A 27,195-nucleotide genomic window follows, 5' to 3' on the forward strand; every position below is an offset into this window, starting at 1 on the left:
TGCCGATAATTTCATACTATGTGACAGCGGATGCATGCCTTCACATTATAAAAACGCCGCTGCCGCGCTGCTGTCGCGCTTCCCTAAAATCGATTTTTGTCCAAATCTGTCCTTCAACTGTCAAATTTCAATCTTTTTTGGATAAAATATCCATATTTTTTATGCTTTTACACTTTAATATTGTTTAAATAGTCTTATAAACAATATGAAAATGTAAAAACATCGAAAACCACAGATATTTCGACCAAAACATATTGAAATTTGACGGTTGATGAACGGATTGGATAAAGAAGAATTGATTATAGAAAATCGGCATTAGTTGTAAGGTTCAAAGTCAGTTGAGTAGTGCTTCTGGTAGGTGACATTCTGGCGACACACAACAGCTCATCAAACTGAACAGTATCATCTTATTTCCTGAAACAAATGTGTAAAGTTAGATAGATATACGTCTACATTGCTGCAAAACGTCCGCTGTAATCACTTTTTAATACCTGTGTGGATATGTTCCCAAGAAAAAAGCGGAACACGCGACGGCTTGCGTAGTTTGTAGACGACAGCACAAGCTAAACAAACATTATCTTTCATATCTTAATGCCATGTTGTAATTAAGTTCAATTTTGCAACAAATATTAATAGTCTGATGTGCTTTCGACCTACCAAAGCCTGAGTAGAACTCAAGCTCACTGTAATAGTTGCCATAAGCAATAAAACCATTCATTTACTACTGTGTAATTTTGTACTTTCATCAGTACTGCTTTATTGGTGTTCACTATGAAAAAACATCCCACGCAATCACCAACTCCAGTGTTCTTTTCAAAATTGCGTTCATAGTGATTCACTACTAAAACCACGGACTTGATGACTACGAGAGAAATATCTCCACCCCTAATAAGATTCTGTAACTCGACAGCAAATACAAAGAGACCTGTCAAAATTTTTATGAAGCCAACATTTGGCATTCAAATAATGCATTGCCAATTCGATGAAATAGTTTCTTAATAACATTCCTAACGCGATGACGATTGTATTTGCTGTCGGGCTGGATTTAGGTTTAATACTTTGTACTTGGTGTCTCTTACTAGTTCTTTTCCAGTATTTTATTTGGAAAACTAAAAGATCATTCACATTCCGAAAAGTATTTTTTTGCTGATAATAGTGTGTGAAAATTAATTTAATTTTTGGTCATTTATACCGCAAACCTAGTTTTTTTTGTTCTTCATATCGATGTTTTCGCTAAGTTGGAATTCTCTTTCCACGACTTGTCCCTCAAGAGATGTATGAGTCATATTGAAGTAGAGAAGTCCATCTTTTTATTGTGTGTTTCATGCAGTAAAAAATTGATTTTGTTGACTGTTTCTATATGTTTCATATCTATTTCTAGAAGAGTAAATCGTGGAATGATACATTAATAAAAAGATACGCCAAGCACGAAGTTAGTATCGTAAGCTTAGTCGTAAGCTAGTGCTAAGTGTAGGTAAGTCAGCCGCGGCAATGCCACAGAGATGGGTTGCCCGGCTCCCCAGCGGATGCGTGGGCTATTCTGGAGACGCTCGACACGCCCCCAAAGCCTGGGTGCATACGGTATCGCACGATATCGAATGCATTACAGAGTTAAAGCAATCACAATGTTCAGAATCAGTCACTTTGAAAGGTTCGACCAAATCTACGCGTGCAGCCCGCGTGCGCGATGAAGATGGCGATGGCGATACTACTGATCGCCATTGCTATCGCCATCGCGCACGCGAGCGGATGCACGCGTTGGTTTGGTCGAACCTTTATTTGCTTTGAATTATTTCAAATTAAATGTTCCCAAATAAAATCAAATTCCATAACAAGAACATCGTCATTTCAGTACTAATTTTTACACAAGTAAAATTTCCATATTAAAATAGTCTTGCAATCCATATTAAAATAGTCTTGTAATACCAAATAGTAAGTAGATATACGCTCTGCTTGCTACGTGTCGACCGGCTTGGGAGTAACACGCCCAATCTGCACCCTTTTTGAACTCACCATTCGATGAATAAAGGCAGACTGACTTAGGCTTAGTTAGGAATAAGATAGGCTAACTTTTTGTTTTGTTTCCGCTTCTTATCTCAGACGACGTTTCAAAAGGGCGTGAAAAGTGATTTTGAAAGGGTTATGCCTTGTAGGAAAGTTTGTAATTTTAGATTTCAGTTAGCAGCTGAAGGACGATTCACACAAATAAGTTTAATTTGTAGTTGTCACATCACATCATTACACCACCATTGCGCATTGAAAACTTTATCGCGTAATCACTTTCAAACATGAAGCTATAACATCTGCAAGCTTAGATTACTCGAGTTGACCTAATGATAGCGTGCAGCAATGACTTCATTTTGTGTGGATCGCGCCTCCAAGCCCATCATGTTTCACCCTCATCATCACCATCATCATCATCAATCAATTTTTTATACACCATTAATTTCACCATCTGCATGATTTCTTATGCTATATGAATCTGATATTAGGACAGTTTGAATCATGGTTGTTTTATGAATAACAGCGACATCTGGATTGTTAATGGGCATAACTTTTGAAAGGCGAATTTTGAAAGAACTTTGAATGGGATGGACGAAAGGAGTTAATTTTTAAGGCAATTTAGCGTGTAAGTATTAGGCATAAGTACATATGAAACGCAATGAACGCACATATTGTCAACTTTACCACAGTCTGGAAGCCATTTTTGCGGAGGAGATTAAAATTTATTGTAAGGAGAATAATCATCAAAAATACATACCTATCATCAACTTATGGCACAGGACTTGTATAACAATTTTTAATGCATTTTATAAAACCATTCGAATATTATTTAACTTTATGTCAAAGATGTTTAGTTTTTAAGTTTCGATTGTGATTAATGTAATTGTTTTCAAATGAAGTTTATTTTGATATTAATTTTGTTGTTGATTTGTCAATAGCGGGTCTAAAGACTTACGAATTCGTTGTTGTTATCTTTTCATTTCTGTATTAATCAATGTATCAGTAGATTTTGTAATAAAAATTAAAAAACCGATGGGCATTTTCCTTTATTTCCCGCGCGTTTTCCCGCCAGATTCCGAAGGGGTTAGTTAGGTAGATAAAAGCGGCGCAGCAGTCGGGTGGCCGCCGCCGCGCAAGACGCATGCGTATTGCGGTTGTTGAAGGATGCTCCGCGTCGGTCACGATCGTCGCACTAACATCGCTACGTCTCAACGAAAATAAATGCAGTGACTGAATAGTGCTAAATTAAAAAGTGGTAGTTAGGAAACTGAAAATTATAATCAGTGAGTAGGGGTTGGAGTTGCACCCTCCGATCGATCGCCGAAGCCGGCTGTGACTTTGTGAGTTTTGACGTTATTGAGCTTTGCAAATCTGATTTTGTTGCTTTGCAGTTTAATTTTATTAGTTTAATATAATATTTATGCAGGTTGTTTTGTTCTGTGTATACACAAAATTTTGAAAAAGTAAAATTGATTTAGGATTTATTGTCTATCATAACTTTTCTTATGTTGCGCGTATCGTTCCTAATTACTTTATCGAAACTTTTGTAATATTTCGATAATAATCCAAAGTAAATTAGTTACTGACTAGCGTAACTCAGGTAAAAAGTTAATGTTATCATATTATCGTTAGTATGTTTGCTTACGTCCTGTTTAGTTATGATAGAGATGTTATTTTTGGGATTATTGGATTCCAAGTTAGTAAAAAAGCGTAAATATTACACTAAATTGCTCTGTAAAACGAACTAGATAGAGTTAGGCAATAAAATTATGTAGAGTCAAATCAAAACTGCGTTCAATCCATAGTTTCTTTAAGCGCAAAGCTACGCACGTTAGTTTGCTAAACAAAGTCATTTATCGGCGACTACTAACGCGCCGTAATATGAAGTAACACCCTTGTGTATTGTAAACTGTGGTAATAGCGTAGCTGATTGCCTGCCACGGTCTAGTAGGCACAGAGGACAGCCCTTTTTACGCAGAGGAAGTATAAAGCACGTTTGATGTCTAATTCTCTTGGCGTTAACCACTGTCAGTCACCAATCATACCTACTAAACAGTGTAGCAGCTAAGAAAATAAATTCTAGCCTCTACTCTGCCCAGTCCGATAGTAAAATCAACGTTTCTATATTGAGAAAAAGGTAGAGTTGCTAATCCCAAGTCGAAAGCTGTTTATAATAACCCGTAACGTCAAAGAAAACTTTCTATAAAGCTGAAGCTTTGTAAGCTCTAAAGAAAAATGTTGCATTCGCGTTTTGGGCGGTAAGTAGAGTTAGGCGAATCTTAAGATAGTTCAAAATCGTTTTGATAAAGGAACTAATTTTCGTTTATTTTTGCTGTTCTTTCGAAGTATTAGGTACCTACAAACCTTACTTCGGAATATTATCAAGAGGCTCAACGAATCGATCAATCTTGTAAGTCGTTATGATGTCTTAATCCAAAGAGAGCCGACAAATATTATTGTAGTATGTCCGGATTTGGGACGTTCAGTAGTCCTATGATAAGGCCGGTGATAAAGTGATTAATGATTCTACTCGGTCATAGGATTGACAGTTTAAAGCTTAAATAATCTTTTAGGCGGATTAAATAGTCGTTAATAAGGATTATAACTATTTATCTATTTATATCGAAATATTGAACGTTCTAACAACAAAGAGTAGGTAACCTATCTAAACTTATTCGTAGGTAGTTCGTTTCAAGTTGTTTTAATGGTCTCGGAGGCCGAACCGACAGACGGATTAAAGGGATTTAGGATTTTCGGGTAAAAAGATAAAGGTGGTGAATGTTGTGAATCGATAAGTTGATTAATCAATGTTAGTATTAAGGCAGGATTTAAATGAATCTGTTTAAAGGACCGCTCCACATACTAGCAAATGGAAATAATATAAGAGGACAACCATATTTTAGAAAATAAATTCATGATTCATTCAAGTTGTTAAAGGAATTACACACCTACTTACGTAGTTTACATGTAAGATAATAAGAAAAATATCGTTTTCTGAATGACTCTACCAAGAAATAAACAGTAATGGAACGCCATTGCGTTGAAATTTTATTTATTTATTTTAAATGGCGCCAATGCGCTATAATTTCAGATAATTCCGTCAATCCACATTCCTACTTAACTTTAATTGATTAAAGATGTTAAGTTCATTGCCAAACGGTTACTGTATCCAGCTTTATTGCGGTTTTACTGAACATATTGGCGTCTTTACGATGTCACCTGAGTTGATTGAAAGCAAACGCTCGCGTGTCGGCTGCGCCAGAGCAGACACGCCAGAGTTCACTTTCAAAGGACGGCTGATTACTCAGATCAGAGGTACTGAAAGTGGCGCATTATACTTTAGGAGAAATTAAAAGGGCTTTTTCTTTGTGACAAATTGACAGTGGATTTCCATAGAGTCCTATTATAAATTCAGGTAACTTGGGGATGCGGATATAGCGAATCTTAATCTCGAATTTAAGTTCATAGTTCGTTATATTATCCACAGAGGGTTATCCTATGTGTTTAAGCTTGGGTAGCTCTTAAAGTCTTAGCTTAGGGATATCCTAGGCGAATTAGGTGAATGAAAGTTATTGGGAGACGTAGGATGAGAAGTTTCTGAAGGAACCTGCTACATTACAGTTAGGACCAAAATATAATCAAAAAGAAGGATCGACACGAAATGTTTAAATAAAGAATAGTAGACATGGCCTTTAGCATTGAGTGTTTTACTGAAGAAAATGGTAAATATATTTATTTATTACAATATTTTAGGATGTTGATGTTTTGGGACCTTGACGCGAGACATCAGGGTCTCCAAACAACTGACTGTCATCGTGAACCCTTGTCAAAACATTAATATTTTCTATTGTTTTCTTGGGGCAGAGATCAACGACAGACACACAGGAATTACATTGTTATTAAACATACTTGCATAAAACATTCAAAAACCACAAAGTATGTAAGTATTTAAGGAGAGATTTAATTTTGACTTAAAACTCAATAATTGGCGAACTTGCGTTTTCTACGAGTCAAAGAATTTGATTTATTTAACCATGTGTGTTCCACTTTATCCTAAAATCCTTTAGAGTATCCCGGAGGCGGAGATCTCAAGTAGTTGCCTGTTTCTATCAATTTGGATGCTCATAGGCCTCAATTCCTCAATTGGGACAATTTGTGTTTACACTTTACGTCGCCTGGGTTGATCGGGGAAACAGTAGAGGCAGTAGACTTTTTTAACGTACTAACTATAACGACATAATCATTTACATTTAAGATAGACAGGTAATAAAACATGTATAGCCATAAACTCATACGGCGCCTGATTAGGTATTCCTTTTTCGTATCAGTTGGCTGACCGTCAACAATTACTTACTTAGTAGAGTCGGTTGAATAATTTTTTCGAAGTTTTTTTAGTTAAACTCCTACAATTTTTTAGACCATCATACAATTTCATTTACAATTAGGTACCAGCTGAAAGGTTAGGTTGTAAAAAAAAAGAGTTTACTGAGCACCTCTGTTTGTTTTACTGCAGAAGAATGGTGACACATCGCTTGTCAATTAAACGGATTCTAACTAACTTACGGTAAGTAGTAAACGGCTTACTATAAAACGTTCATTAATATATCAGAACTTGTGTTTCTTTAATGAAAAGACCGATAGTTAGCGAGGTAAGCATTTATTATTCGGGTTCTTACACAGACACATCTTGTTCGTACATAGCCGGAAGAGGGAAGGACGTTCTACCGGAAACAGTTAACTTTTTAATATTNACCCATACTGATCAACAGCCCGACTAAACTATCGGCCGACGAAAAATCAACGGTGTGCGCCTACTCTTAAATGTAAAGAAATAAAAATATTTCTGTCACTCACCCTCACCGATAAGTGTGTTCTATATCATTTGTGTGTGCAGGTGTGGTGCGCGAGCATCGTGCGCGACGACTGGGCGGCGTGCCGCGTGGAGGCGCCGGCCGACGAGCTGCAGCGCCGCTTGTTCTTCCGCCTCATCGACCTCGTGCACCTCATGGGTGAGTGCATGTCTGGAGACAGGACGACACACTACATTCCTTATGCTAACGTCACTCGCGTACCAAGTAAATAGAGTGATAGAGTGGAGGCAAACGGTGTCACGGCGCCAAAAAGAACAAATCCCACCACCACCCATGGTTCTTCCTGCCTCACGGCGTACGAACCGAATCTCGGGAGAGCGCGCGGGTACTTGCTCTGGACTCTTTTCCCCGGGCGCTTTGCTTGACTCCCTACAAATTTTTCTGATCCATGTGCCAAAAAGAACAATCGAGCATCAAGCAAATAGGGCTGGAAAGTAAGTGTCTGGTGAAAGACAACGCATACCTATTATAAGCTTGTTGGCCATGGTACCGGCAAGTGCAGCGTCAATACCACACCCCAAAGTGCAAGTTTAAAGTGCGCACAAAGGCGCTGGGTGAAGGTCGCTTTGAACTCCAATTGACTGAAATAATGAAAATGAAAATAATTAAATGAAAATCATAGGGCAATTTAGAACTTGTAAACGAACACTATAGGCGTGGCTGTGTTCCGCATCTTGACCTTCAACTGGGGTGCTATGTGAAACTAGGAATAAACATGGCTTACCAAGGGCAACGTCAGGTTTTTAGTGGGTAAATCCTGCCCTTCTGGCTGGGAGAACCCCACATAACCCACTAACCGCCCCCGTAGCTGGTGGGTATAAAAATTCAAGTATTTTCCTGAAAAAAAAAAGGATAATGCGTTTTCCACATGTCTTAAATACTTTAGTGTCAAGTACCTTATTATAATAAACGGTGTTCTCTCCAGGCGGCGAGGTGGAGCTAGTGCTGCCAGGCGCGGAGGAGCTATTGGCGGCGCCGGCGCTGTCGGCGCTGGCGCAGGACGCGCGCTTCGGCTACATCCTCAAGTACGGCTACGAGTGCCTCGCCGCGCGCGACCCGCCGCCCGCGCCGGCCTAGCACCACCCAGACACTTCCACCGATGACTCTACCATAAGCTGATCTAAAGCCCGGTCCGTGAGCCCGGTCCGCTACCCGTCCTTATTGCTCGCGCGTAATTATGTTGCTATAGCGCTCGCACACTCACTGCGGGTCGCACAGTCGCGACAGCAATATAATTACGCGCGAGCGATAAGGATGGGTAGCTAGGGGTCATTGGACAAAATTCTACGTGCTCACGGACCAGACTATACACCAAACGATTTTGAACTTTGACTTAGAGCGCTTTCACATTTAGGCGACTTTAGCAGCGTGCCAAACACGCGACAGACGCGCGATAATTTCATACTATGTGACAGCGGATGCATGCATTCACATTATAAAACGCCGCTGCCGCGCTGCTGTCGCGCTTCTAACGCCCTAATGTGAAAGCGCTCGTAGGCCGGTACCCTAAAATCGATTCTTGTCCAAATTCGTTCTTCAACTGTCAAATTTCAATTTGCTTTCAATTATTGTTTAAATACTCTTATAAACAATATGAAAATGTAAAAACATCGAAAACCACAGATATTTCGACCAAAAACCTATTGAAATTTTACAGTTGACGAACGGATTTGGATAAAGAAGAATTGATTATAGAAAATCGGCATTAGTTGTAAGGTTCAAAGTCAGTTGAGTAGTGCTTCTGGTAGGTGACATTCTGGCGACACACAACAGCTCATCAAACTGAACATTATCATCTTATTTCCTGAAACAAATGTGTAAAGTTAGATAGATATACGTCTACATTGCTGCAAAACGTCCGCTGTAATCACTTTTTAATACCTGTGTGGATATGTTCCCAAGAAAAAAGCGGAACACGCGACGGCTTGCGTAGTTTGTAGACGACAGCACAAGCTAAACATTATCTTTCATCTTAATGTCATGTTGTAATTAAGTTCAATTTTGCAACAAATATTAATAGTCTGATGTGCTTTCGACCTACCAAAGCTTGAGTAGAACTCAAGCTCACTGTAATAGTTGCCATAAGCAATAAAACCATTCATTTACCACTGTGTAATTTTGTACTTTCATCTGTACTGCTTTATGTGTGATTCACTATGTGAAAAAAACATCCCACGCAATCACCAACTCAAGTGTTCTTTTCAAAATTGCGTTCATAGTGATTTCGTACTAAAACCACGGACTTGAAGACTACGAGAGAAATGTCTCCACACCCAATAAGATTCTGTAACTCGACAGCAAATACAAAGAGACCTGTCAAAATATTTTTGAAGCCAACATTTGCCATTCAAATAATGCATTGCCAATTCGATGAAATAGTTTCTTAATAACATTCCTAACTGATACGCGATGACGATTGTATTTGCTGTCGGGCTGGATTTAGGTTTAATACTTTGTACTTGGTGTCTCTTACTAGTTCTTTTCCAGTATTTTATTTGGAAAACTAAAAGATCATTCACATTCCGAAAAGTATTTTTTTGCTGATAATGGTGTGTGAAAATTAATTTAATTTTTGGTCATTTATACCGCAAACCTATTTTTTTTTGTTATTCATATCGATGTTTTCGCTAAGTTGGAATTCTCTTTCCACGACTTGTCCCTCAAGAGATGTATGAGTCATATTGAAGCAGAGAAGTCCATCTTTTTATTGTGTGTTTCATGCAGTAAAAAAATGATTTTGTTGACTGCTTTTATATGTTTCATATCTATCTCTAGAAGAGTAAATCGTGGAATGATACATTAAGGCGATAGNCACGTATCCCGGAGATCTCAAGTAGTTGCCTGTTTCTATCAATTTGGATGTCCATGGGCCTCAATTCCTCAATTGGGACAATTCGTGTTTACACTTTACGCACCCTGGTTTGATCGGGGAAACAGTAGGAGTAGAGGCAGTCGACTTTTTTAACGTACTAACTATAACGGCATAATAAATTTCATTTAAGATAGACAGGTAATAAAACATGTATAGCCATAAACTCATACGGTGCCTGATTAGGTATTCCTTTTTCGTATCAGTTGGCTGACCGTCAATGATTACTTAGTAGAGGCGCTAGGCGGTTGAATAATTTTTTCGAAGTTTTTTTAGTTAAACTCCTACAATTATTTACACCATCATACAATTTCATTTACTACTAGCTGAAAGGTTAGGTTGTAAAAAAATGAGTTGACTGAGCATCTCTGTTTTACTGCAGAAGAATGGTGACACGTCATCGCTTGTCAATTAAACGGATTCTAACTAACTTACGGCAAGTTAGTAGTAAACATGGCTTACTATAAAACGTTCATTAATATAGCGTCCACCGGTGGCCTATTTCGTTAATTGAAGTTAATACAAAGAGTATTTCAAAATCACCGCTTCTATTATTATACAGTTTCGTGCAGACTTCAGTTAAGGTCCTCACATATCGTGCATGGAAACTGTTACGATGAACTGTGAACTAACTAGCCCGACACTTGAAAGGTCACATTTTATTTCATGTCCGAACGCCATGCGAAATAAAACTTCAGCCCTTCGTGAAGCATGAGTCACGGCAATCAATCCAAGCTACTCATTCATTAAGCCTAAGGCTACGTGTACATGAAGTACCGGTTAGCTATTCGTACATTTAATCCATATTACTGCAAGAATGTTGCTCATTAAATAAATAAATAAATAAAGAATCAATGAAGGTGATAACGATATTCACCTATAAGAGCGGATTTGCTCTACGTCCTTTCCGAATCCGTGAAAATACGGTCCAGAGTACATAATCTTTTAGTGGAAGGACTCAGAAAAAAGAAGCTTGACAATATCATAAAACCTTACGGCAGAGTGACAGGTTTAGCCCATTACAGACAAACCTTCGTGTTCTTTCGCCGGATGACCATGGCAGAATCTGGTGGCACCCAATAGAAGAACATTATTCAGATATTTTGTGCTTAAAAAATAAGCAGTGTACTGTACATTACGCCTAGCTCTAATGTTTGATCGTGCTGACTATAAAATCGGCACCGGCCGAGTGAGCCGCGATGACCTGGCGATTGTAGAAACGCAAACGTTGACTTTACTACCATCGCCGCTTGATTTGGGACGTGATACCAGTCATAGATCACTAGATGGGTTTTTGATGTGGAGCTACTTGAGAAATAGGCTGAGAATAGCTGAAACACAATGCCTATGAACATAGACGTGACAACTCTAGCGTGTGTGAGCTAGACTGTGATTCTAGATAGAGATTCATTGTTTGTAAACTTTTTAAGGACAAGATCACACCGATAGAGATAGTGTAGTGTAGAAGTAGCGTTATACTTGATTTCTTTGAAGACTGATAATCACAATTTCTTGTGAAATTATATTCCAGAGAACAATAACGCCAAAAATTTTTTTTGAAGGTAATTCAAGTAACTAAAGGAAAAGTTACGCACCTCTATCTAAAATAATAACAAATCAATGTGTACTTTACAACTTTAAAATCAAAACACGATATTGTGTGTTGTTGACTGCATCTGTTACGCGAGTTACCGTACAATACAACTTAATTACGCGGTTTACGCGACTATTATGAAATTTTCTTGATTTTATTAGCAAAAACAGCGAATGACTGTGTTTGCCTTAGCCTATTGTAAGTATGAGAAAGCGCAATCGGTTGGTAAGCTAGTGTTGCTTCACCGCGTTTTTGTATCATTGTGTGCAAATCAGCTGACGCGGCAGGCTCTAGGAACCGATTATTGATGCTACTAACCGATATTGGACGAATAATAAACACTTAGGTTTCAAGTTCAGTTGGACGAATCGAAGGTTGAAATGCCATTGTAATACTAAGATGATTAATTGGTTTGTTTTTGAAACGGAACATGCTATATTGTAATGTTAAGTAATAGGTACGCTTAATACTACCGAGATTTAAAAATGTGTCGGGGCATTTCCAGTTTTGCCAAAGTATCCGAAACTACGACTACGTCTAACTTTTCTGTAGGTCCCTCATTTCCAATCCACTTTGCGATAGATGGTATGTACAAAGCTTGTAGGTACAATGGTTCCACCGTCCCTGATGGAACAGATTCAGCTAATAGGTCCAAAGTGGAATCCTTCGACCTTGCTGTATACCTAGCTAGATGTTCGTATTTCTTTTGTCATAATCCGGTTCGCGTGTCTGAAGACTTCACCTTGTGAATATCTAAAACTCCGTTTATCTTTAAATGGACTTCATTTTCCGACCAGCCCGTCAATGAGCAAAGTACCTAAGTGTCGCAAAAGACACGAATTGCCTAAATCGCCTCAAGGTGGATTCGGGCCAGGACGTCCTATTTACCGGCTAAATCAGCGAATTACCTTCGCGCATTATTACAATTTCTGGACTTAGTCGGTCATTACATTTAAGGTTCACAGTTTAAATTATCGACACTATTACATGTTACAAAAGAATTTTGGTACCTACTGAGATGGATCGCATTCATTGAATCGCACGTGTACTTGAGTGGTCAACTGGCCAGTAGAGTCGATCCGATCTATGTGCTTGACTTTCAGGGCTATATTTCTTTATATTTCACTTAAAATTGAAGTTAGTGGTAAATTAGCTAGTAAAAGGTACTAATTCCGTGATAAGCGACATGCGGATCTTTCGCCAAAGGCGCGCATCCTACTGCATAATTCATCGCTTTGTCTGCGCGCGCGCCGCGCCCACTTCCGAGCGATTATGACTGCGCGTTACGCGATTTGCCATTCATAGGTTGATAATAAGTTGAATAGAAGCGACTTTACTTAAATTGGGATCATTTGTAGAGCAATATTAACGTTTAAGGCCATGAGTGTAACATAACATGGTAGAGTTAAATTTTGAGCGGACATAGAAGTTTGCTTAGCTTTGAACAGGGATTGTCTATTTATAGTCGTCTGTATTAGTTGTTATTAATTAATTTACTAAATAAATAACTGAAATAAAATCTAAAAAAAAGATCGAGATGAGGCCTCTCTAAAAAGTAACTAAAAGCTTTCAATATATCTACCTTGTCTAGCTTAAAAAAAAAAAACAATGCCGTCAATAAATTTAACCCACTAAATATCCCAGTCTATGTGGAGTGAAAGGATTTTTTAAACTCTAGCGTGGCTTATCTAGCACATATCTTGCCAAGTGACAATATCAGTTGACTGAAACTCCCGTGACCAGCGAATATAGAGCAGGCCGGTGTTATTCCGCATTGAGTAGCCGCCGTATTAACATAATAATGTCTATCAAGCATATTATATTATTATGTTTGTGTAGAGTTTCCTTTGTGGAGGCTGGGGGCTCTATTGTCGCATCTCGCGACGGGCGGATACGCGGACTTTGTATGTTGTGGGTAGGGCTCCCCTTTTATAATACAAGAGCTTTGTATTGGATTTTAAGCGAATGAGTTGCGGATTCATACAAAGTGATTTGATTGATTAACCTAACTACGTACCAGTACCTATGTGATGCTTGAGGTTTTTGCATAAACCGATTTTTGCAGTAACCGACTTTATCGCCTTTAGGCTAGGCGCAGACCACCGACTAGTTGAGGCCGATTTTAATCTTATGAAGAATCGGCCGATACCAAATCAGTGTAATGTACGCACTTTCATTCAAGTCCATAGTGATTAACAGCCCGACCCAACTATCGGCCAACTAAAAGTAGGTGGTCTGCGCCTAGCCTTATTATTCTTAGACTGAATTTAATCTATTGACTCGAAAGTAAAGTGTTCACGGATTAAGTCACCCCATTCAAAATCAGACAGTGTGTATCTTGACCTACTTCGGATGAGACGGGGGCACGGGGCCCACCTGCCCCAAGCTGGGACCCCTCGCGTTAGGGCGGGTCGACGACCCGTGACTGAAGGTCAACGGACGATAGGGAGCGATACCAAACTTCGGTTAGCTTTAAAAAGTACGAACAGTTAGAATACGTTAGACATTGTTATGTTGTTACAAAATTTTGCGGTTATTAGATACTTTTTATCGGTAATTCATGTAACCTAACATAATATTTTTTATACTACTGGCATAATACTCTAGTTAATATCGAAGCCACTAATTGTGTTACATATGCTTCATTACTTTGTAATACTTGTTGCTCGTTATTATAGAATTATTATCAAGTATTAATTATTTATTTGCAGCTTCATTATGCGCTCCTGATTGCTACGAACATTTCGTAGAGACTACCAATTACGTAGTTCTATTTCAAATTAGGGCGAATTCACTACTCTACTTGCATGGTTTTTGGAAGCTATTTTACTCTGAAGTAGTTGAGCTTTCAGTTTATGAAGAAATATCGAGAATTGAACCAAACGGTTTTAGTATTTATAATATTCACTGATTCTACGTATATTTATTATTCTAGGGACACAATACTTATTATTGAAACAAATTAACGTGAAAACTTATATTTTACATTGAAACAAACTATCAAGCCCTATGCCCAGAATAATTGTGTAAACTGTAAAGTAAATGAATGATGAAATAAGTGGTGTTGTAATGGTAGTGACAGCACGCTTGAGCGGAGAACCCTTTGAGGGCCTACTGGAGCGCGGCGATGCGTGCGCGTCGCGCGGATCGGTCAGTCATATTTTATTTTATCAATGAACGGGAGACAAAGAAAGGTGGAGCATTAACCGGAAAAAAGGTAGAAACATGTTTTTCATGTAGGTAATATTGTACTTTCGATGGGATTGCTTCGGTTACCATGTCTTTCTAAAAGCGCATATAGCATCAAATAGAGTAAACACAAAGGTGAAATAGTGTTTTCGATCCCAGTTTGGTTAAATATTCTTGGATCACCCGCATTTGGATTCAAAAATACATGATGTTCAGCAGATATTCAAAGTTATAATCCAGGTTTTTGGCTCCAGCTGTTACAACTTATAAAGATGAAAGGAATCTTGGCCGGCATCATGTGATGCAAGTTGCAGAGCATGTGCAGAAAGTATCATCTTTCTTGTTACGTGAAAACTACCGATCAGGTAACATGTAGAGAAACGTTTCAGCACAAACTTGTTTGATGACTTACACTAATAGCAACTTTCTATTCAAAATGAGTCTTAGATTACTAATTTGGTGCAAGTCAACAGATAGCAACAACTGGACTGATAAATTATTACGGAGTACGTCGGTTTTTATTAAAAGGCAAAAACGGCATATTTACAATCTATAGATGAACTCAACAGCAGCGCCGGAGCGGAACGGTACGTTACTTTGTTCCGCGGGCAGCTGTAATTGCTGATTAACAATGCGTTGATTGATTCCTTCACTATGTTGCTCTAATCTAATATTAACAGAAGCATTGTGCTTAGGTGCTAAGTTATAGTAATAACGTGACTCATAACCACGACGACTCTTTATTTAAAAGGCTTTACATAAAAGGAAATAAACAATTTTAATTGAGTGAAAACTTTGTTGTCCCCGTAAACAACATTGTACTTTACTTATTACGATCGAATGTTCAATGATAAATAGTACTTTTGCACGTGTAAAGTGATGTGTTAATTGTAAAAACAGATTAAGTTATAATTTGTGTTTAGTTTATTACTATACTTTGGGATATATCAATCGCTGGTAGAGTCTGATTCTGATAACTAAACTCAAATGGAAGACTTAGAATAAGCCCTACCAACTACCAAACCGAACAGAAAACTTTACCCCCACTGGGAATCGAACCGAAATTAAATCATACATAGACTGTTTCTGATTTTAAATTGAATGTGATTAAAAACTAAAGCAATATTCTTATAACGCGTTCCTTTACATTATTACTTTCTAGAAATGCAATGTAACTGTAATTCATCTAATATTTTGGTAGCATAAAAAGGTAAAGTACAGTATTGAAAGAGACTGATGCTAAAAAACAACCTAAGTGTCAGTTATTCAGTCCAATTGGTCTCGGGAGAGTTTTTGTAGCGCCGACACCGTTCTCATTCTGACCGCTACTCGAGAAATGCAATAGAACGTCTGCATGTAGTAGTAAAGCTCTTTACAAAGTGTAAATAAATAAAAAGAGATTATTACCAAAATTAAGTATTATGGATTAAAGTTTTGTACATAGAGATTAGGAACATAGATTAGATTCCTTAGGCTGAGTTGCACCAGCTAATTTTGACTGTAACTATAACGTTAACCGGCTTTTTTGTATAAAATTTGACAGATTTTTTACTTTTGTCAAAGTTAAAGTAAGATGGTGCAACCCGTGCAACCCAACATTAGTATGACTTCACGTTTATGTAATTCCCTTAAATTATCAAACGGAACTGGATTACTTTGACTCTACATTTCTTATTTGTGTTAAAGAAGTGGTTGTTTAATTTATCCCACCGATCGGTGAATGATGTAAGCAAAGTCAAAGTCAAAATTTCTTTATTTGTTTAGACTAATAAATAGTTCTTACAAATCGTCATTTTGCTCTTAAGGAGCCTCTACATGTCTCATAATCTTTTTACCCTACCAGCGCTTTGAGACCAACATTAGGCAAGTGCTGAGAAGAAGCGGTAGGTACATAACGATATGATTAAGAAATGTTTTATAGAATTTGTCCCAAATCCACACGTGTGATAAAGGTACCATACACTAGTGACACGGGCCAGGATATGGTTATAGTTTATCTATCTTCGGCAAATCTGCCGCCACAAAGAGGTCTGTAGACGCCGCCGCTCCCGCTGAGCAAACGCCGCGGCCGATAAAGATAAGCTGCGGCAGGGGATTCACAGAAATTAGTACTCAGTGTACCTACATTGAGTACTAATTTCCATTACCTAACTGTTATGTGACTAGTTACCATTCTGATAGTCGCCCAAAGAAGGTTCCGGCAGTTTCTTGGTATTGGACGCACCCAATTCCGGATTCTCTTAACACTGACTTAAGCCGACAAAACAAAATAAAAATAAAAATTATTGAATGTTCTGCAAGTTACACAGTTGAACTAATTTAAAAGTGGTTTGTCTAAAACATTAATAGTTTTCTTTTAATTTCCTTGCTTCATTTAAAATAACATAGGTGCTCACGAATAATATTTTTCTTTAAATAAGATAGTTAATCCTGGTTAAGTACAAGGAATGGTATCAGTTACGAAGTATTAATCATGAGTTCTTACACCTCTTACTTAATCAACCTTAATCAAATACACTTACCTACTTAAGCTATAGATTAACCAAGTAGTAAGTGCTTTAAGATAAAGCGCAGGTAAACATTGCAAGTTGCTGCGGCGAGAGAAGGCAGAGGGTCGGCTTATCTTATCAGTAAGCTATCAGTTTCGAAAGGCTTTCAAGTGCTTGGAATCCACTGTCCTAGAAGGACAAGGTTTACATAAACCATTAATGAATATTACACAATCTCATGCTATAAGACAGCCATTTGACCTGGTAGCGGTGAACGACAATGCATTGTTTGCGGGTTCGAATTCTGTTAGTGCAAAATGTTAATGTGATTAGTATGAGCATATTTTAATACTAAAACCAAAGCTTACTAATAGAAATAATAACTGTTTTGGATGACTCCTGAAAACTTACTAATGTAAATAAAGTAGGTATGTATTGTTATAGGTACTTCAGTATTCTATTTTGTATTTAAGTGCTTCAGAATTATTTACCAGAACACAGAGGGAGGGAAAGATTAGAAGCTCAACTGCAAGAATGTGTTTTAAATCATTAAAGTTCAGGAATCGTATGGCAAGTGTAATGGAGAACTCAGATGTGTCGCGGAAGCGGAACCGCGGCGTCGGGTTACAAAGATGCGCCCGCGCAGTGCTCCAGTATCGATTATGCGCTCTCGTTACATCATCCGCGATCGCCATTTTCCTTATCGATTGCAAAAAAATATTAACTAATCGAGGAATGTTTAATTTTCTTTGTTTTCTAGTCGTTATTATGGTTAGGTTATGTTTATTTTAATTTATTTTTACTCGTAATGTGATGGAAAATCTCAGAGAAATCGAAATCCGTTTAAAAGCGGAACTAATAACGCCCGTATTCACAAACATTACTATGAGGTCTTACAGTGCGCGTTGACGCACAGGTTGACAAACAAACCAATCACAGAGCTCTATTCAACGCTGTGCGTTCGATTTGCTGCTTCATTTAAAAGCAAGCATCGTTTGTGAATACGGGCGTAAATGAAGTTTTCAAGTATTAGCTACTCAAAATAATTAAAGAGTAAGTGTTAAGATATGTTTTCTAAGTGCATGCTGGTGTGGTGGATAATTCCTAACTGAAAAGGTATATTATTTCTCTTGTAACCTCTATAAATTGAGTGGTCACGAATTATTTACCAGCTCTTGTTATTATAAAAGTAAGTGTTATGTTGACCAAACTTATTCAAACTTTAGTTAGAAGGTCAAAGTCGTGACTGTCACACTCCTGTTAACGATCAAGGGATGACATAACTCGTCCTTGTTAGCGTCTAATGAATAGTATTATTTACTATCACGGGCAATAGAACTAGTTATCTGTTTACAATGTATTCTGTGGCATAAAAGTGATTTTATTAGTCACTAAACACGGCTTTTCTAAATTTTATTATACTTTAGAAGCAGCTATCATCATACATCAACATTGCATAATCCTATCCTTCGGATTAGGATCGTTCGTTTTCAGCCAAATGACGTCCACTGCTGGACAAAGGCCTCCCCCAAGGTTTTCCACAATGAACGGTCCTGCGCTGCCCGCCGGATTAGGATCATATTTTGGAAAATCAATTTGATCTACAATGTCCTAACCAATGGAAATAATACGCAATGTGATTTTGTTTGGAAATTGAACCTAGGACCTACTTCAACTTAGATCAACGTCTCAAACTCTAAGCACTAGACTACCAAAACCGTGGGGATCGGCGTAAGGGTGGATTCGACCAGTTATGGAGTGAATATTAATCTCAGAATAAATCGTCAGTTTTGACATAATATTTCCCATACTGAAACTGTCAATGTGCCAGTTATACCAGGAGTTATTCTCGGATAAAAGTTTGGTCGAATCGGGCCTAAAAGTTTTAAATTAGACTTAAAGAAACTTTTCACTTGAATACATGAAAATAAGAGTGAGTCACCACCTCTAACAACAGAATAGTTCACACGCTGGTAAAAATAGTTAAAATAATGAGATGGCATTCATAGAGCATCCTTGAGGATGCATTATCGTGCCCGTTCGGCTGCTGTTAACACTTCAATAAAATGTGTGTCGTAAAAATGGAAGTAAATCCCACCGATGAGTGTAATCCGAATCGGGATAAAATCAAGGTTAAAAATAAATAGAAAATGCGTCATGTGATTTCTTAGGACACGGTTATAAACTACGAACCATTTATGCCAATTTATCTATGCCCAAACTAAACAGAACTTGTATTATGGTGACTAAACATAAAGTTTAAACACTTTGTAAGCGACTCTTGCGATATTTTTATTTGTCATATTTATTTTCATCTAAAGGATTTTCCAGGAATCCAATACAATTTTCAGACAGTTAAATTAATGGCATAACGTCTATTGGAAATTGATCAACAACGTCAATAACAACCTACAGTCCTTCAATAGACTAGACTCTACTACTTGATCCTATAGCAAATGGTTTTCTTCAAAATACATAATGATCGATTGACGATGATGACTTTAAACACAGACAAAATGCTACATATATACAGACAAGCGTGTCAATTAAAACCAATATAAACAATTACTCCACTAATGAATATTGATAAATCTACGGTTCCAAACACCATGAATCACTTGTAACCAGGTGCATCCTTCTAACGGTTCCCGAATACGTGCGCGCGAGCACGGAGCCCTACGAGCCCTACTGACCCACTAAAGGTACACAGACGATGCCTATTCCATCAGCTGGCTTTGATGATTATGCATCAGCAGGCCCTAACTTGAATCGTTGGAAGAGATCCACTAGCGTTGCGATGATTAAATTTTAAGTCAATTATAGCGTGTTCAACGATAAATAATTAGTGAGAAAATTTATGTACTTAGTCATTCTAGGACTTTTTATGAGAATACTTTCAAAAAAGTTCTCATATCTATTTTACACCATCATGTTATCTCTATAAAGTTTTTGAGCAAACAACAAACATTATTAAAAGCTGAAGTTTAATGAATTGGAATGGAAAGATTCATCGCTCTTCTCTAGTTTCAAAACATCGCTGAAATACAGTTCAATTTGAAATGTACAGTTTTAGAGACAAACAGAGAAATAATCTTAACTGGCCATTTAATAATTTATCTAACAACAGTCGTGAAAAGCGTTTAGTGCCAGTCCCGGCGAGCACTTTACCCTGTTTTCAAAACCTCGTAAATCCGCACTCCGGCGATCCACTAGCTACCGTCCTACCTACCCACAGTATAAGCGCTTTGATGTCCACTACAATATGGGCCGCGTCTTATATTTTATGTTACGAAAACAATGTGTAACAATGTGGCTTTCAACCCAGGAGGTATTTCGGTTGGCGACCTTGGCATATTTAGGTTTATGGAGAGATTTACAACGTATAATTTTAAAGTATCTAGCACCGTATGGTCCGTTTTATGTTAACTAGCATGATTAACAATAAAAAGTTTTATGAGAAGGGTTGATTGTCAACTTTACCCGATCTACATCAAAATGAAAAGTATTTTTAGATAAAAAAGTAGAATTGTAAATGGTATGGAAAGTAGTTATTAGATAAATACTTTTGTTGGTTTAATACCTCATATAATAGAATCACAGAATAAGGACTCATACTTCGATAGAACCAATTCTGCCTGAAAGAGTTGACGGTAGTGTAAAATAGTACTAAACATTTATTAATAGTTAATTTTCTTATTGAAGTCCTTCAAAACGATATTGCAAAATCTATCACTGCTAAGTCGTAAGAATGCTCATTAGCATTAGAACTTCTGTCCTTCTCTTCCGGACAGCATGTGAGCAGGACCTCCTACCACACGCGCTGCGAGGCAGGCGCGGATTGCATACGAATGCTGCAATTTGCTCGTCGCGATGTGACTGACCTACGAGACTAGTGGCACGACGCGGACGGACTTGGGACAAACTGACAAACATTTATGGAGAGATATAGAAGTTTTTGGACGTCTATTCATAGGTCTAAGTTTCTGATCTTTAGTAACTATTGAGCATCTCTCGGGAGTCGAGATTAAAACGGCATTATGAAAGAAAGTAAAATTGACTAAGATCAGAGAAATTAAATCAGATTTCGAGAAGCTGTAAACACAGTTCTTAAATATTTCACTGATCTAAAGTAGATTATGAATGTTTACTAAAACATTTAAGTTCAATAAATTAATTAAAGTTAACACGTTGTTTCAATTATCGTTAAATGATGCTAAAGTATTGGAACGTGATGTTCAAACGTGCGTTGGGCTGAACCCCTGTAGCTTAATTGACAAAAGTAACTGCGCTTCAGTCTAGCAAGAGTCTCCAGTTCAAACCCGACATGAGCGAGTTGTATTATGTATTCTTAAATACTAGCTAGGTTACAAATAAATTATTTTAGAGACAGGATGTTAGTTACCTACCTCTCCACTAAATACCTAGGTGTTTGAAAAGTAACTTGCTATGCATTTTCAGCACCTATCGGTATAAAAGATCCTTATAAATTCAAGAAGCGCAACACGATATTCGCGCTGCGAATTTACGAGCCCAATACAATAGAACTATTAGATGCTTAATGGTATCCAGTGCAGTGTCCTTCACGAGGGTTGCCTGCCTGGTTTATGTTCGATATACAGTTTATGTTCGATATACAAAAAAGAAGTTAAATTGTGATGAATTTCAAAAATTAAAACAAACAAAGTTAATTGTAGTCTTGCACTTTACCTTACCTCCACCTTAGAATTGTCTTGTTCATTATTATTGCAGATTATTGGGGGTTTCTTCTTCTTTTTTATTTTTTACTACATTTTGACGTTCATAAGTGCCACTTGTGGTCTAAACTGAATAAATATTTTTGATTTTGATTTTTTGATTTCAAATAGGAAAGTTGAGCATTTTCAGGAAATAAAGTTTACAGATTTTGAATTAAAAAAAATGAAAAAGTTTAAGCCAAAACATTCTGAATTTTAAATAAATTAGGTTTGGCAACCCTATGGAAGTGCACCAGCATTTCCAAGAAGGCTGCACCAAAGTGGAGACCAATGGGGCATGCTAACTGCTCGCAATGAGGATGAACACGGCACCGCTGCACCGGCGCATCCGATGCTAGGCGTGCGCTTTCTAATGGTGAAAGTGATTAGAAATCGTGTCAAAATACATTTTTGACCTATCGACACAAAAAGGATCAAAGTCCTTTAGAACTACTCTAATTTCTGCTTAGACCAAAGCTATTATGGGAGAGAATGCCTTATAGATAGACAACAGTGTTTGGAGGGCCATCATCATTGAAGTAATTTTTCCTTTTCAGTGCGAGCGGCGCTATACTAAGAGTGAGATGGGATGGTGGCGACGTGGGCCGTCTTGCCTCTGCTGGCAGTTGTCGCGGGAGACGTCATCTTCAGGGTGCCAGAGGTGTTGGTAAGTTCCTATCAAGAGATACTAAAAAGGATGCAGAAATGCAATGACATAGCTTTCTGTATGAAGAGGGATTCACGAGAGAGAGAACTAAGCCGATCAACTAGTTGTGCTCAATGGAAAAACAATATTCGAAAAAACCGGAACAAAAGAATAAAAAGTCCGAAAAAATTACGTCATAATTCATCGTCAGAGAATTTAAACATGACCGTCGTAACTTAAGTACAGACCTGCACTTCCAGCTAAACACTGGTTGTGTGTTTATTAGCTATTATTTTGCAATAAAAATGTATGTTGAATGTGTTGGTTCACTGTGTACGTCATTATTGTCATTGATTTTTTTCCTTTAAAACTAGGTTTCTAGCTATATTTATTATCATCTGTCCTAGGTCCGACACGCGGCAGCGTCCAAGCCAGTGGGCACGGGGCGCGCGAATACCTCCCGCGTGAACAACTCGGAGCACTTGAGGCACGATGAGAACGTCGTGGAGGTGCGCTACGAGGAGTACTTCGTGGAGCACGATATCTCCACCGCCGACGCCCGCAAGGCAGCAGCAGAGCTCCACCTTGACGATGGTAAGCTCATATTCCTAGTCTATACCAGGATTCTATAGAACTCCTCAGATGCTCGTGTGAACCACTAAGAGCATTGGAGGTGCGACGAGAGCGTCGTGGAGATGCGCTACGAGGAGTACTTCGTGGAGCACGACATCTCCACCGCCGACGCCAGGAAAGCTGCGGCAGAGCTGCACCTTGATGATGGTAAGCTCACATTACTAGTCTATACCAGGATTCTATAGAACTGCTGGAATGGTCGTGAGAACCACTCAGAGCACTGGAGGTCCGACGAGAGCGTCGTGGAGATGCGATACGAGGAGTACTTAGTAGAGCACGACATCTCCACCGCCGACGCCCGCAAAGCCGCGGCAGAGCTTCACCTTGACGATGGTAAGCTCATATTTCTAGTTACCAGGATTCTAAAGAACTCCTGGAATGGTCGCGTGAACGACTCGGAGCCCTGGGGCGCCAACGAGAATGTTATAGAGATGTGATACAAGGAGTACTTCGTGGAGCACGACATCTCCACCGCCGACGCCCGCAAGGCCGCGGCAGAGCTCCACCTTGACGATGGTAAGCTCATATTCCTAGTCTATAACAGGATTCTATAGAACTCTTCTGATGCTCGTGTGAACTACTAAGAGCATTGGAGGTCCGATGAGAGCGTCGTGGAGATGCGATACGAGGAGTAAGTACTTCGTGGAGCACCTTGATGATAGTGAGACATATTTCTAGACCATTCTCATAGAACGCCCCAGATGCTCGCGTGAATCTCTTGATGCACTTAAGAGAGCTTGGTGGAAGTCCGCTACAAGGAGTAGGTACTTCATCTCTACCGCTGAGGCTCGGAAGGCCGCTTTCATAGGCTAGAAGCTCAGCTTCATGACTAACTTGCTTCGTGGAAAATGCCGTATTTAAATGAGTATTGTTCTCTTTAAATATAAGTCAAGGTGTTCTTAAACGTGACTCAAGCTCCAGGAATCCAGAATTAGATGACTTAACATTAATAGCTACATGATCTAAAAAGAAGTAGGCAGTTTTATTGTCGCTGGTGCTCGTCCGATTATACTGGTCTGAACACGATTTGATTGTTACGTTTTCTAGTTTATAAAATAGTTCATAAAGGTAACCTTATATCCTGGCTTACGCACTGCACGCGGCTGTTGGATATTTTATTTCCTGACTCAAATCAAAGAACAAACTGGTATCACTAGCCGATCGTGCGAAACTGTGGCGTATCGATCGAAACGCTTGATTTTAGATTGATAAATTTACAAATGGAAATTATTAAATATTTAATGCATTCTTCTGGGAATCTTTGAGCCCGCATGGCCCTGGCCCTCGATTCCTGAATTGGCTTGTGTCGCAACCTCAATTAACGAGCCGTTTAATTGTGGTTCCGACAACCGAGTGAATCAGGCGGTGACGGGATTAGGAGAACGAGATTAATTGGGTTACCTTGAAGGTTACTATAATTACAATAATACAAACGTAGAACGATCTAGAGTCTAAGACTCATCATCTTATCATAACCGATGTAAGAGTGCTTTTGGTACATAGAGGGCGTAAACGTATTACAACAATTATTCAAATAACTTCTTTACCATTACAATTGCAATAACGTTATTATATCTACGAATAAGTACCTTCGGCCTCATTATTACTTTCATAAGATGAGAGGCAAGCTAAGAGGACAAAAAAATTAGCTTGTATCCGTTTCCTAAGAAAGACTCTCTGTATTCATATTTTGAAGCGTACAATTCTGTGATCTACCGAAGACAGTTCATCTAGATGCCCATTAATTTCAGTAGTATCACCAGCTATATTTATAGTGTTGACTTTAGTTAATTGGTCTCAACGAGGCACTGTGATATCAACACACCAGCTATTAGGGCCATGAATCATGGTGGCAAATTGATCAGCAACAATGTGGGCTTTACATCTGAAGATGTCACAAAAAGATAAGAGAGTTCCATAAAATGTATAAATGGGAAAAAACATAAAAGAAATCGAAACTATCACCCTCGGTTATTGTTTTGTTCTAAATGATTTGCTAAATGAATACATTCCTCAATAATCCCGTAATTTCACTTTTTATTTGAAACATTCCCAATAAGTAATACTCATTCCCGGAGATTCCTACCACTGCAATACTTGTGTAACTGTGCTTGACCGTCGATTAAATCTTACAAGTGAAGGTCAGCTAGTATGTAGAGACTCCCCTTACCCTCAAATTTAAAATGTCGTTGATTTCGTAACTGTTTGACTTTAAAGACCCGTATACTGCACGAGTGCTCATCAAAATAAAAACTATTATTTTTTCAAAGCACACCACAAGATCAGTTTTTGATCTTGCAGAAAGAAAAATAATGTAATATGAACAACCTACTCTTCTAGAATCCTCAATGTCTTCGTGGTCAGTGCCTAATGATGGCCGCGAGTGTATCAGTTTCGCGATTAACAGCCGTGTCTCCGCCAACAACAAGTACTTAGTACAATGACATAACGACGCGGTTAGATCGCTTCCACCACGTGTCCGTAGGCGGCGGCAATTAGAAGGTCCGCTGGTGGATATACGATACTTCTTCATAGAATGACATGATAGAGCGGTTTAAGTGCGCTTGAAGCTGAAAATATTAAAGCTTTAAATCTCTTAAATAATATGTAATTTAAAAGAAAACAGTCTGAATGTTGTGCTTACCCTTAAGTGACATATATATCAGAAATGTTATCTTCATAAATGTTAATCATAAGAGTATAAAATATATGTTGTTGGTATGCCATATAATTATAGTTTTTCATCAGGTTATTTTTGGCTGAACTAGACAGTAGAGACATGAATGCAAATAGACAGTATGTAATATCTAATAAAATAAGAAAAAATAACTTGTCTTTATAGCCTGGTGCTAGCAAAAACCGAGACAATAAATAAGTACAAACAATGGAGCGTCCCAAAGATCAATTTAGTAATTCTATACCTACGTAACGGTATCAACTACACTTTGAATGCTTTGCAATTTAAATTCTTTTGTAGCAGTCTAGATTTTAGTACCTGTTCTCGAAATTACTTTGCATAACGCGAGTGTAACTACTACTATTCACAAGTAAAAAATAAGAGTTAAAGTATTAATTTTTTAAGTCGTGTGGGTTGATTACACCTGAGATCTAAATTCCGGTCTGAGTAAGATTTAGTACGTTTTTAAGATAATTATTATTTCAAACCACCTATTATTATCGATTCAAAACTGCAATATTCTAATTAAACCAGGACAGGGTGGATTCATTCCCCATCCGAAAATCAAACCCAGAAGTTCTGGGCCAGAATATCTGATTCGAGAATTTTCATAATACCTAATACAAAACGACATAGAAAATCTTGATCCCAGATGCAGCCCTATAGTGTTCAAGTACACAAATGCGCGCACATTTAATTTGCGCGATTGTCGCCCGCGGGCTAATGGGCGATGCGCCGTGCAAATGGCTGCGAATTACAAAAATTGCCGCCTATCTCCGCATCGGTGTCATTTAATCTGGATGGACTCCTGTGATGAGCCTAATGGAGGGTAATGATGATTGAGCCATGTCTGACGCCCATGGCGGATTATAATCTGACTTCAAGTTTGTTACAGCAGTGATAAAATGAAGATAATGATAGTTTTGAGAATAGAAACGTTAAAAGATTGTAGTCACGGTGTTAACGGGATTTGAAAATGTACCTATATTTCGGATAAGTAGTATTAAATTATTGGTTAAATAATCGACTGGTAAGGGCAGTCGACTATAGATGAACTACACTGAACTGTCCCACTAAACACATTGACAGGGGGTCGCCCCACCTCCATCGTTCAACTACTTTAGTACTTTATGAATGGATGTTTGAAAAGGAAAATCGCATGTTGCAACTATAAGAACTGATTGAAAATTGGTATCCAATTTCAGTATTCGCTTAAATGACTCGTAGTTGTTAGCACATTGTTTTCTCATGGCCAGCGTCTTGAATGTCTCTGGTGGTTCTCTAAACTAGCCGTAATCACGGCGTTGCTTACTAATTGCACTACGAAGTATTATTAATTGTTGGACATAGCTTCAGTACCTACTATTATGATGCTCAGGGATGTCGCAAATATAAGTTTAACCCGAATGCAATTTTTCCATTTTTAAAATTTTTACAACTTCTTCCGCTTATCGTGAATTTACATAGTTTTATGTTATCTTCACAAAACA

At 38.2% G+C, this 27,195-nt stretch overlaps 2 protein-coding genes across 2 annotated transcripts in view; both read left to right on the forward strand.

Moving 5' to 3' along the window:
- Window positions 1–3,118: 3,118 nt before the first annotated feature.
- The window catches only part of LOC114358156 (uncharacterized), a 31,372-nt gene continuing 7,295 nt past the window's right edge, over window positions 3,119–27,195 (forward strand). Inside the window, exons 1-3 of the mRNA XM_028312039.1 lie at window positions 3,119–3,344; window positions 22,307–22,416; window positions 22,803–22,989. Coding sequence (XP_028167840.1) covers window positions 22,339–22,416; window positions 22,803–22,989 — 265 coding nt within the window. The 5' untranslated portion in view covers window positions 3,119–3,344; window positions 22,307–22,338. The remainder of the gene's footprint in view (window positions 3,345–22,306; window positions 22,417–22,802; window positions 22,990–27,195) is intronic.
- On the forward strand, window positions 5,217–8,012 carry LOC114358142 (nuclear pore complex protein Nup133-like). Its single transcript, XM_028312024.1, has 3 exons — window positions 5,217–5,319; window positions 6,831–7,013; window positions 7,801–8,012. The coding sequence occupies exons 1-3, from the start codon at window positions 5,217–5,219 to the stop codon at window positions 7,950–7,952; spliced, it is 438 nt and encodes a 145-aa protein (XP_028167825.1). The 3' UTR covers window positions 7,953–8,012.

Source organism: Ostrinia furnacalis, unplaced genomic scaffold (genome assembly GCF_004193835.3).
Source record: "Ostrinia furnacalis isolate ACB-3 unplaced genomic scaffold, ASM419383v2 OfSCF3745, whole genome shotgun sequence".
Taxonomy (NCBI): Eukaryota; Metazoa; Arthropoda; class Insecta; order Lepidoptera; family Crambidae; genus Ostrinia; species Ostrinia furnacalis.